A 12,842-nucleotide genomic window follows, 5' to 3' on the forward strand; every position below is an offset into this window, starting at 1 on the left:
AGAGAGAGTAGAGAGAGTAGAGTAGAGAGTAGAGAGAGAGAGAGAGTAGTGTGTGTGTGTGTGTGTGTGTGTGTGTGTGTGTGTGTGTGTGTGTGTGTGTGTGTGTGTGTGTGTGTGTGTGTGTGTGTGTGTGTGGGTGTGCATGTGTGTGTGTGCGTGTTTATTTGAAAAAAACAGAAACAAAGTACAGAAACTCATAAATTAACTTCATTTGCTGCGGGAGTTATTGTATTCTCTGAAATACAAGCGTACAACGTACAAGCGCCTATGCAAGCAACGAAAATGTGAATGAGCTGCACCAATCTCACTATCAACGCCTGCCTCTGCCGTACCCCGATAACGCAGCCACGCACCTGCATGGTTCCCAACCCACATCTGATACTCGCGCAACGTAATGCAGCCAAGCTGATAAATGTACCCTATATATACGTATCTTTCAGAAACCACGGCGCGGTAAAAAGTGAAAATAAACAAATGTAAGGGTACCAACACAGTTTCAAGACTCCCGGCGCAATGGTAGCGCGTCCCACTCCAGGTCAGGTTGCGTGTTTTCATTACGTTAGGGTTATGAATTTTGGCGAACTAAACTTTTTGGTCAACCTTATGTGCATTCTTGAATATTGTAAACATTAATTATTGGTTGACAGGAATGCAAGAGCAAGACTCCGTGGCGCAACGGTAGCGCGTCTGACTCCAGATCAGAAGGTTGCGTGTTCGAATCACGTCGGGGTCAATTATTTTGTAAAACTTATGTTGTTTCATGAATTCTTGAATATTGTCAATTTGAACAAAAATGAATACTGATTCTAATGGTAATAATTCATTGGTAAGAATCCGCGGCGCAACGGTATCGCGTCCCACTCCAAATCAGAAAGTTGCGTGTTCTTAACCGTACCGCAAACGAAGTTTGAAGGCGGTATATAGGAATCATCTGGCGGGCGGGCGGTCGGTCGGTCGGTCGGTCGGTCGGTCGCCCGGTGGCTCGGTCAGTTGCAAAAGGTTTGTAGCTCGAACTTCTTCCATCGTTTTCAAGGGATTCCAATCAAACTTCATACACTTGATCACCATGACAGGTAGATGTGCGTGACATATTTTGTGTGTGCGTCGGTCAAGGCGTTGCCATGGAAACAGTATCTCATCTTGAAGGTCCACACCATAATTTTCTATTTTACCTCCGATAAAGCGGTATTGCGGGGGTATTAATCACTATCATATAGTTCTAGTTAGGATAGAATTATGAATTTTGGAGAACTGAACTTTTAGTAAACCTTTCATAAATTCTTGAATATTGCAAACATATTGGTTGAAAGAAATTCATCCGTGAGACTCCGTGGCGCAACGGTAGCGCGTCTGACTCCAGATCAGAAGGTTGCGTGTTCGAATCACGTCGGGGTCAATTATTATGGAAAAATAGAGTTGTTAAAGGGAGAGTTTACTCTAGGTTCTAGGGTTATTTTCAGCTAATTTAGGTTATAATTACGCTACATAAAAAGTTTCATGGTTCAATCACCATTAGAAATGTTTTTTTTTCATGTTTTAAAACTAACGACTACAGTTTGATTATAACGACGGTGGCGCCACTCAAAGCGCACGATCTGATAAGTTGCGCAAAACCACTTTCCAGCCCAGGGCTACAGACCGAGGGTGTTTCTTATTTATTCATTTAAAAGCAAAAGGATTGTAATATCTTATAAACGACATATAGTTTCAGTTATAATATGGATAAATTTGCCCTAAAATGAATATCGTTCGGTTAAATAGCATTTAGGTATAAATATAATTGCACTTTTGCGATTAGCCCTCGGTCTGTAACGTGCAAAATAAATTGTCAAATACGCAAATTTTCCGGGGTGGCAGCACGGTCGCGGGTGTTATGGCGCCGTTCAAATTTCGTAGCGTTGATGTGTAATTAATTATAACAATTAAATTAGGTATCTGGTAACAAATACGTGTGGGTATAGACGATTTGTTATACAGTAAGTACAGTTGTATGTAGTAAAATCCTAGAGGCTACTGTCCCTTTAATGAACCGTATATGCATTATTGAATATTGTAAAAAAAATATTGCTGTTGATAACATTGCAAAAGCAAGACTCCGTGGCGCAACGGTAGCGCGTCTGACTGCAGATCAGAAAGTTGCGTGTTTTTATTAACGTTAGGGTTAAGAATTTGGGAAAACTTAACTTTCATGTATTCTTGAATATTGCAAATTGTATTGTTAAAAATTAATACTGATTGTAACAAATCAGAAGAAAGACTCCGTGGCGCAACGGTAGCGCGTCTGACTCCAGATCAGAAAGTTGCGTGTTCGAATCACGTCGGGGTCAATTATTTTGGAAACTGAAGTTGTGAAAGTTATATAGTTGATTCTAGTGTAGCTTATAGAAGCAAGACTCCGTGACGCAAAATTAGTACGTCTGACTCCAGATCAGAAGGTTGCGTGTTCGAATCACGTCGGGGTCAATTATTTTGAAAACTGAAGTTGTGAACGTTATCTAGTTGATTCTAGTGTAGCTTATAGAAGCAAGACTGCGTGACGCAAAATTAGTACGTCTGTCTGCTGATCAAAATGCTGCTTCTTACTAAGAGGAGTTCTTAGCGTAACGATTGTGGATCCAACCCCATATCAGATTGTTAAACTTGGCTCTAATTTACATATTATAATTGTCTGCTGCTTTATACAAAATCGTAATCAGTTTGCGTTTGACGCTGCCTCACTCTGAATTGCTGACATATTAATTATCTAACCCCAGTATCATTCGATACCACGGAGGTACATCAGCCACTATATCATATCTTCACTAGTTATTATATTATAATTAGTAGGTATCAGAAGAGAGATAGTGAATATAGAAATAAGTTGTGGATATAGAAATCAGTTAACCCTAACCCTAACCCTAACCCTAACCCTAACCCTAACCCTATCCCTAATTCTAAAATAAAACAAAATTAGCCAAAATTAATAAAAAATCAAATAAATAAGAGACAAAATTAGCCAATCAGAGCCGTCCCCTAGCGGATTACTATCTCGATCTCCCCTGTGCAAAATTCTATTATAATTACTTACTGTCGTCTGTAGCAACAAAACCCGCATACTAGCAGTGTCAAAACCGTGAGAGCCGCGATAGTGGCGCCACCACATATGAGTATCACTGGAAAACAAAGCGGATACTTGTCATTCACAGATGCAGACTAAACTCGCATCAACAATGAGCGACAGGTAGAAAAATTGATACGAACTAATACTTATGAATAAATACTTTTGCACATTTTTGACGTGATATTTCAAAGCAACATGCAGCAATTTGAGCTAGCCACCATGGTGCATTGTGGCGCCTCCTGTGGGCACCGCTGCGTCCGAGTTCAAAGCTTAGTTCAAAATGCTGCCTATGGGTTTTGCTAACAACTGGGCATGGACCATTTTTAAGGGAAAGTGGTTGGAATGCCCTTCTATGCTCATATGTTAATTGGGTGGTGGAGATGGTTTACTACGGTATAAAACTTGCTGCTCTCATCGTAACTGTGTTCGAAATTAACAAACTTCACATATTATTATCATTGCTCTTACCACGAACATTTAGCTGACAGTTTCCTCCTATATACCAGTCTTCACACCTGCAACAAAGAGGTTTAGCGCATTTTAGCACACTATATTTCTGAACGATAACACCCAAGCGCGCACTAGCACAAGCACGCGCGCGCACGCACGCACGCACGCACGCACGCACGCACGCACGCGGGCACGCACGCGGGCACGCGCGCACGCACACACACAAACACACGTATGAAATAAACTTACACGCAGTCTTCGACGCCATTGTTCAGGCGACAACGTCCATTATTATTGCAGTTGGCGGCTGGACATTGCAGCTCGCCGCTGGCTGTGATAAAAAAAAACATCAGATATATGCCATGCATCACTTATCTGCAAGTTTCTTATCGCATACTGCAACCAGCTTATCACATTCATCATGTAATATTGACAAGGAAACGCCTCCAATAGAGATTATAGTATGTATTATACTGTTTATTACTATTTGCAAACACCCTTCGGTGTAGTAGTGATGTTCTTTTCTAACTTTAATTTAATTAATAGCATTTTTATACTGACTGAGATGCGGTACTTACGAACGCATATACGTCCGGGACGATTGGCCGGGGCCGGTGATTCATCGACGTGGTCCCTCGCGCAGGCACACGTGAAGGAACCGTCCTCGTTGAGGCAGTATGCGTTCTTAGAACAGTCGTTTTGACTAGAGTCGGCGCATTCGTCGTAATCTGAAGCACAATATTAACGCCACTCCTGGTTTAAAATGTCGCGATGTCACGCCGATGTCATACAGTTCCTGCCGCGCTTTGCTCTCCTCTCTTTTACCTCTTCCTCGCCTTCGATCTCGCCCTAATCCTTTCATTTTCCTGCTTACCCCTTTCTTCCCTTCGATCACATCCTTTCATTGCCCTGCCTACTCATGTTTTGCATTTGATCTCATCGCTTTATTTCCCGCCTACTCCCTTCTTACCTTCGATCCTAGCCACGGCGTCAACGGGACTGGCGACAAACAGCTTACTGCTGCCGACTCTGTTGTTTGTCGCCAGTAGGGAGCGCTGCAATTCGGTGACGAGATCTGAGGCTTTCACTCGTGAGCGGCTGGCGACACTGACGGTTGTGTTGACGATGAGACTGCCAGGTAGAAATCCGACGACGACGGCGCCGAGGAAGTGTTGCGCCACCGCGTCACGTAGCCCGTAGGCACTGCTAATCTGTACCCGGGAGTACCACGCAATAAATGAGCGGTTTATATATATATATATAATTATAATTATATGGATGATGAACCTGCTCATTTATATAAATATTATATTTATTTATTTATTTATTTATAATTATATATATATATATTTGTGTGCGTGCGTGCGTGCGTGTGTGGTGGTTGTGTGTGCCGCGTTTGTGTGTATGTGTTTGTGTGCAGTGCCGGTGCGTGCTAGTGCGTGTGGGTGCTGTGCGGCTGAGTGCGTGTATGCGTCGCGTGCGTGCGTGCGTGCGTGCGTGCGTGAAACCCAACAACGTACTATTTTTTGTGGCTAGGCATACAACTGCATGTGTCAGGCAGGACTCATCGCCACCTATTGGCTGATTTTAATATCATAAGTGTTACTTTAGATAAGAAAACACAAATTCTTGTACAAATAAAATAATAAAAGCTTGTGGCATGCTATTTTAATGCGAAAAAATTATTTGGGATTTTGTCCGGGTATTGGTTCGGACAGGCTAATGGTACTTACAGCGTTCTCCGATAATATCTTCATCTTGATGTATTCTGCGGAGTTTGTGTCTTCGTAGACGCGCGTGAAGCGCAACAGCTTTCCGTCATATCGATAGAGTCGAATGAGAAGCGTGTACGAACGCGACTCTAAAACATTGCCGAATGAAAGATTAATTAAGTCAGCGTCATGACACGCGCGCTGCATATTTCTTTACTCATACACAGAATTGCTCACAATGACTCGATTACCTTCAATAAACATTCTGATTCATAGTTAGTTATCTGACATTAAAACTAGCAGGATTTAGGTAGATACAACACACATCTGCTTAGTTTGCAGCGATGGCACAGATACACGTGGACCAATTTCGGTCGGCATGCATCAAGATCCGGAAATTCGATAACCTGTGAATATTCGGAAAAGAGCGGGTTAAAAAGATATCTAACCATATAGAAGACAAAACGCATACTCACCTAGGCACTCGCTCGTCGTTGCTTTCCGGGCGTAGCCCGGCATGCACACGCACACTCCTTGCACACTAGCTCCTGTGCTACACCACTCGCTGTTCCAGACACGGCAATTGGAGACATCGCCTCGCGAGCACATCCGCTCTACGCTGCTTGGACGAAGCGACTCCCCAGCACCCGCCTTCTCTCTATAGCTGCCCGCAGCTTCAGTACCTGACGGTTCAATTGGTAGTCCGCTAGGTGCGGTACTATCTTCTTCTAGATGCGGCGAAGAGGAAACAGGGCGATTCCTGCCGATGTCTAGCGCAACCTTCTCGACGAGCCCACGTCCACTGGTCGTACTAACGACGTTCCGTGTAGTTGTCGTGCCCACCATTCTCCCAGGTCGGTATGTAGTCTTTCTACTTGGATCAATTGCTAATGTCTCCCAACTAGAGGTTGTTACCGGTACTTCTGACACGAACGCAGGTGCTTCGGTTTTGCTGGCTTCGCTCACAAATTCTACTCCGCCTCTATGTGTTTCTGCTGCCGCGCTTTCTAAGGACGAGGTAGATGATTGCGGCCGTGTTACCTTTGGCACAGATCTCTGCGTTGATACGTCTGCACGCGTGCTTGCAACCCCTTGCGATTGCCAACTAAAAGTGTTCTTTCTCACAGAACTCGACACAGCTGTCGTTGTCAACGACTCGACATCTCGTGAGATTGACCCGCCCAAGATCGCAGTGATAGAGGGCAGCACTGTAGTCAGGTCACCTCCTGTAGTAAAGGTGCGCGGTACGTAAATCTGCGTATAGTAGTTCGGTTTTAGCACCGACTCAGGTGTGCCATTATGTTCTGCTACTGGCTCGGTACTGTGGTGTTGTACAGGCTCAGACGCGGTACTGTGGTGTTCTACAGGCACAGACTCGGTACTGTGGGGTTCTACAGACACTGGCTCAGTACTGTGGTGTTGTACAGGCACGGACGAGGTACTGCGGCGTTGTACGGGCACAGACGCGGTACTGTGGTGATGTACGGGCACTGGCTCAGTACTGTGGGGTTCTACAGACACTGGCAAAGTAAAACACCTATTTGTGCAAAATCTCTGAGGTACTCGGCGCTATCGTATCAATTTAAAACTAAATTGCTTCGTACGAGAGTATAGCTTCTAGTCACTGACTTGTAATGATTTCATGATTCTATCGTCTTATGAAGTCGAATAATTCGCAATTACCAACAGCAACAGTCCGTGCATTATAATAGTTAGAAACCCCCGTCTACTGCTCAGTGTAGAGCCACAGAATGCCACACTTTGTCCTACATCATTCTCTATCAAATTTCCAATCCTAAAACATTCATACATATCACAAACAAAGCCAACAAAGAAAAATTATGTAAGGTATGTATATTAATTAAGTCAATAATGTTGTAAACATCGTCCATCCTATTTACAGAAGTTAACGCCGGTACAACAGCAAATGTATGAATTATTTAATGCATGAATAAATGAAGGAAGGAAAGAAGGTAGAACAAACGAACGAATGAACGAACAACGAATGAACGAAGAACGAAAGTAAGAAAGAAACGAAGGAAGGAACGGACGAACGACTGACTGGCCGACCGAACAAGCAAACGAACGATTAAATGAATGAATGAATGAATGTTTATTGTTTATGATTGTACTTATGCTTTACTATCCATGATAAAAAAATATATAACATCAAGAGCGATCTTAATTCAGTTTTAATTACATCTAAATTACAAGACTAACGAAAGACTTATTAATGCTGATAAATTATTAATCTATTATGGTGGTGTTGGCTCCTCGATTGTACCGTACAGTAACAGAAGGATATCATATGTAAAGATTGTATGAAAACGATTACAAAACGGAAACTTTTTTAATACAGGATTATATGTAAATAACGCCTGTCATTACTCAATATACATATCCTATCATATCTACACGCATAAACGAGGCAAGCACATATTTTATGACGTGTCATAATTCGCCGCGATCACAATTATGACAATTTGCATAGATTGCAACGATTTAATAATAATAGCATGTAATCTGTATATATTAACATTGAATTCGCATTACGAGAAACAAATTTACAAGCCATTTAAGGCACGAGTCTCCCTTCCCACGTGACGATTCTGAGAAGAGCGTTCTATCTAGTGAGTGTACCGTGCATATACTCTACTTCAAAATAAATTTGCTATTAGCAATAACTTAAGTATATATATACATATATATGTATATATATGTATATATATATATATAGTATTATTAGGTATTGTTTATAATCGTTCAGCATGACCGTAGTTTGGGGGTGTACGCCTACTGTCTCCGTTGTTTGGGTGTGTACGCCTACTGTCTCCGTAGTTTGGGGGTGTACGCCTACTGTCTCCGTACTTTGGGGGTGTACGCCTACTGTTTCTGTAGTTTGGGGGTGTACGCCTACTGTCTCTGTAGTTTGGGGGTGTACGCCTACTGTCTCTGTAGTTTGTGGGTGTACGCCTACTGTCTCCGTAGTCCATACCGACGTAGACGTCGCTTCGTGCACTGGTCTGTTATCGGAGTACTCCACAGTCACGCGATTGGTACGAAACGTGTCTGTGGTGGGCAACGTCACAGGAACTACGTCAGCCGAGGGATCGACGACAGCAGGAATCGCGGGTGAAGAAAAGTCGTTAATAATAGACCCTTGTTCTGAAGACAGGAGCGAGCCAGGTAGAGGATTCGTGGGTGTGGGTGTAGTACTAATAGACGTTGCAGAGATAGTCGTGTCGCCTGTATTTACCGCTGTTGCCAAAGCGATCGGCGAAACCATATTTAGCCGAGCACGCGTCGGTGATACTGTTGTCATTGTCATGGTTTCCGTCGTTGCTGTTGCCTTCATAGACCGCATGGCTGCAAAGACCGGTAGACGAGTTGGATTCGTAATCATAGCCTCTGGTTTCACATGTGTTTCCCGTGACGAAGACGCGTTTCTGACTGCTTCCTTATTCGGCAACGCTAACCTCGCGGTTACCGATGCGCTTGTAACGACAGGCACGTCAGCCTGCTGCGTCCGGGTTGTTAACATGTGGTCATGACCAGTGGCAGCAACGCCATCTGGCGACGGCACTGTTCCGACCGAAATCGGAGGGTATACACCGGACGTTACTTCCTCTATCATCGTAAGCAAATCCCTGCTCGGATCGCTGGACCCTGTCGCGTTACTATCCGTGTCATTAGAGGATGGTAGGATGGCATAAAACGGTACATCTGTATGTGAGTTAACAGCATCTTGATTATCGCTGTCCCTCTGTAGAGAACCCACGGTAGCGTTTTGCTGTATATACTCGGATTTGCTTATGGTCGACGAAATTGAAAACGTGTCCACCGGTGTTTTCGATGCGCCATGGTCAGGTGGCCCATGGTCGAGACCAGGCACCACATCTCCTCTGACACTGTAGTCTGACGTTCCTATCGCGCTGTCGACCACGCCCACGTAACTAGCAGTACGTGACACTGCATCGGGCAATGTATCATCCGCCTTCGTTGACGGAGCTGTACTCTCGGCGTCTTCGTGAAATGCCGTCGCGATAGAATCCTGATCAGCGTGGAACTGTTCGGCGTCCGCATCGCTATGTGCGGCCGCCTTGCGCGCGTTGTCAATCACGGTTCGATTCGAATGCGGGGCGGCAGTCGTCATCCGTTCTGACATCGTAGTTGGTGACGCGAGGACGTCATCTGCTGAATCACGGCCAATGTGGGTAGCATTGTGGCCATTCTCAGTTGTCGTGTTCAAGCACGTTGCTGAAACGAAAGATCGGTGAGTTTCACTTGTAGAGAGAAGACAAAGAATGCAGTTTTCTAGCCGTACATACATCTAATCAAATCCAAAATAGTTGCACGGGTGGTTAATGACGTCACCCCCTGTCAGAACGAACTAACATCGTTGCTATACGGAAGAGCTACAAAGTTCACTAATCAATGTTTCGGCGCATATCATATTAGGGAGGATTGCATACTATAGACGAGCTATTATTTTTTCCGACGGTGGTTCTTCTATGCTTAAATTGACTACGTCACAAATTTTCTATGGTAATATTTGTAAATATTTTGTTGCCATTTTTTTACATTAAACGTAAGAACTAACGGGACTAAACGTATCGTCAAATTCTTACCTGATAAGATTGTTTCTCAACTAGTTAAAAATCCAAAAAACCTGGACGATTTGTTATTATGTTCCTGACATTAATTGCTTGCTATGGGCTATGTATGAGTCACGAGTGTATGTTCACATCCAACAATATAGTAAAATAGGAAGTATAATGCAGTAATTTAACCATAAAAAGTGAACAGAATTACTTATATTTTTTTTTTACTATTTACGGTGACGTAATCACTTTAAGCTCAGAACCATGTAAACGGAACACCATGTAAATGGAACAGATCATGTAAAGAGAAACCGCGTTAGTTACAATTAATGTATGCATCAAGTCGAAATATGGTGATTCGCACGCATGTTCCTTTTACATGATTAGTAAATTATTATTATGTACAGTATTATAGTAAATTATACGATTTAATACATTATATATTGACTAGTTCCATACAGGTATAATCAAAGCCCTTTTACAGTCGTATCCTAAAGATATACCCGCTGCGCTTGTCTGTAATCCCACCATGTGGCGGGATAGCATGGCTCGTATGGATTTGTTTCCCTCACCTTTACACTGTTTGCTGCCGAACGGTCCCAGTATGTGGTTCGATGAGTTCATGCTGGCTCGCGACCTGGTTTTCGGCAGAAACTGCGACGGCGGCGGTGAGTGACGAATGTTTTGCGTCACATCCGGATCGGAGGTCGAATCTTCCATCTCGATCGATTCTTCTTCAGAGCTGCCGAATTTTTTCTAACTCGACAGTAGAATAATCAAACGTTAAGTTTCATTTGTAGCTTTGCGGTATTACATTAATCTGACAATGATCATTTATGCCAGGAAAACTAATCAAAATTTGTGATATCCTTACATGATACATAAAAGAAGGTGATTACGCGTGTAAACGGCAGCATAGACTTACATTATACTCCTTCACAAGCTCGGATATCGAGGCCCACCTAATTCTGTCCTCGTATGTGATTGTGCTAACCGTACTCTGACAAAGTGTGGCACCAGGCTCGTTCGCGTAACCAAACGCGTAACTGCTTGCTGTCTCCGACTGTAAATCATGCGACAGGATGACCGCGTTCCTCTTTCTTCGTTTGCTAAAATGAAATGGCGGCATTGATTAACTTCTGTTATCATTAATTACTGTATCCAAAAGGCTATAAGACTGAAATAATACTGAAACACAAAACAACGATGTTAAAAATGGTAGTAGGGTGTTTGAGCTAATTTGGCTAAATTGCTTGCATCCTCAGGCACTTGAAACATTTCAGAGAACTGGGTATTTCCCGCGTAACATACGCTGCCAAGTATTATTATACAAATTTGTCTGTATTCGTCACGTAGGCCTACCTGAATTCACTACCTGCTCTCCTACTATCTACTCTCACACTTCCAACCCCACTATAATGTCTACCTTCTTCCCTACCTTTTATTCACGCGGTATCAATAAAATCCTCCAATCAAAGTAGCAGAAACCACCTTATAGTTTCATGTATGTATATATATATATATATATATATATATAATATATATATATATATATATATGTGTGTGTGTGTGTGTGTGTGGCGTGCGTGCGTGCGTGCGTGCGTGCGTGGGCGTGCGTTGCGTGCGTGCGTGCGTGCGTGGCGTGTGTTGTGTGTGTGTGTGGTGTGTGTGTGTGTGTGTGTGTGTTGGTGTGCATGTGTGTGTGTGCGTGTTTTATTTGAAAACAGACACACAGTAGGCAGAAACTTCATCATTTAACATTCATTTGCTGCGGAGTTATTGTATTGCTCTGCATAGCAAGCGTAAGCAACGTACAAGCGCGCTATGCGAGCAAACGAAAATGTGAATGAGCCTGCACCAATCTGCAGCTAATTCACGCCTGCCTCTGCGTACGCCGAATAACCGCGAGGCGCACTGCACGCTGCATCGGTTACGCAACAACATAGCTGATGCTATGGCGCAACGTATATGCAGCCATGGCTTGATAATGTACCGCTATACGTATCTTTCAGAAGCCAGCGGCGCGTAAGAAGTGAAATTAAACAAAATTATGTACGTGCAACACAGTTTCAAGACTGCCGCGGCGCAAATGGTAGCGCGCTGCCAGCTGCCAGGTCAGGTTGCGTGTTTTCATTACGTTAGGGTTCAGAATTTGGCGAACAAAACTTTTGGTAAAGCCTTATTCGTGCGATTCTTGAATATTGTAAAGCATTATATTATATGGTTGAAAGAAATTCATTCCGTAGCTCCGTGCGGCTAACGGTAGCGCGTGCTGACTCGCAGATCAGAAGGTTGCGTGTCTCGAATCAACGTCGGGTCAATTATTTGTAAAACTGATGTGTTACCTAACCATCTCACGAATTCTGATATTGTAAATTTGACAAAAATGAATACTGATTCTAATGGTTAATCATTCATTGGTAGAATCCGCGGCGCGAACCGGTATCGCGTCGCGCACTCCAAATCAGAAGTTCTACCCAAAGCGAGTTTGAAGGGACGTATATAGGAATCATCTGGCGGGCGGCGAGTGCGTGCGGTGCGTCGGGCAGTGGCTCGTCAGTGCAAAAAGTTTGTAGCTGCGAACTTCTTTCATAGTTTTCAAGGGATTGCAATCAAACTTCATACACTTAGATCACGGCAATGACAGGTATGTGCGTGACATCTTTTGTGTGTGGGCGTCGTCAAGCGTTGCATAGGAAAACAGTATCTTCCTCTTGCAGGTCCATCGACCATAATTTACCCCCCCCCCCCCCCCGCCCCCGCCCCCCCCCCCCCCCCCCCCGCCCCCCCCCCCCCCCCCCCCTCTATTTTACCCTCCGATAAAGGGTATTGCGGGGGTTATTAATTGACTATCATATAGTTCTAGTTAGGATAGAATTATTGAATTTTGAGAACTGGAGCTTTTAGTATTAAACGGCTTTCATAATTCTTAGAATTCTTTTGCAAACATCTTGGTTGAAAGATAATTCATCTGTGAGA

The 12,842-nt window shown here is 43.6% G+C and overlaps 1 protein-coding gene and 3 non-coding genes across 4 annotated transcripts; 3 read left to right on the plus strand and 1 right to left on the minus strand.

Moving 5' to 3' along the window:
* The first annotated feature begins 661 nt into the window (after positions 1 to 661).
* On the plus strand, positions 662 to 733 carry Trnaw-cca. Its single transcript has one exon. It is a non-coding gene; the product is annotated as a tRNA-Trp (tRNA).
* A 591-nt stretch (positions 734 to 1,324) lies between these two features.
* Positions 1,325 to 1,396, plus strand: Trnaw-cca. Its single transcript has one exon. It is a non-coding gene; the product is annotated as a tRNA-Trp (tRNA).
* An 859-nt stretch (positions 1,397 to 2,255) lies between these two features.
* Trnaw-cca lies at positions 2,256 to 2,327 on the plus strand. The gene has a single exon. It is a non-coding gene; the product is annotated as a tRNA-Trp (tRNA).
* Positions 2,328 to 3,063: 736 nt separating this feature from the next.
* On the minus strand, positions 3,064 to 6,787 carry LOC106820916 (63 kDa sperm flagellar membrane protein-like). Its single transcript, XM_014825519.1, has 7 exons — positions 5,739 to 6,787; positions 5,284 to 5,411; positions 4,521 to 4,761; positions 4,129 to 4,278; positions 3,800 to 3,881; positions 3,569 to 3,615; positions 3,064 to 3,152 (listed from the first exon to the last, which is right to left on the minus strand). The coding sequence occupies exons 1-7, from the start codon at positions 6,106 to 6,108 to the stop codon at positions 3,064 to 3,066; spliced, it is 1,107 nt and encodes a 368-aa protein (XP_014681005.1). The 5' UTR covers positions 6,109 to 6,787.
* Between the last annotated feature and the right edge of the window lie 6,055 nt (positions 6,788 to 12,842).

The sequence above is a fragment of the Priapulus caudatus genome, unplaced genomic scaffold, assembly GCF_000485595.1.
Source record: "Priapulus caudatus unplaced genomic scaffold, Priapulus_caudatus-5.0.1 Scaffold3, whole genome shotgun sequence".
Taxonomy (NCBI): Eukaryota; Metazoa; Priapulida; class Priapulimorpha; order Priapulimorphida; family Priapulidae; genus Priapulus; species Priapulus caudatus.

Excerpts from the sequence above, each read along its gene's own strand:
- LOC106820916 (XM_014825519.1), bottom strand. The coding sequence starts at position 6,108 with ATGGTGGGCACGACAACTACACGGAACGTCGTTAGTACGACCAGTGGA. Across the intron at positions 5,412-5,738 it reads AACGACGAGCGAGTGCCTAG|AGTCGCGTTCGTACACGCTT; the intron begins GTGAGTATGCGT and ends GCAATGTTTTAG. Across the intron at positions 3,616-3,799 it reads AATGGCGTCGAAGACTGCGT|GTGTGAAGACTGGTATATAG; the intron begins GTAAGTTTATTT and ends TCTTTGTTGCAG.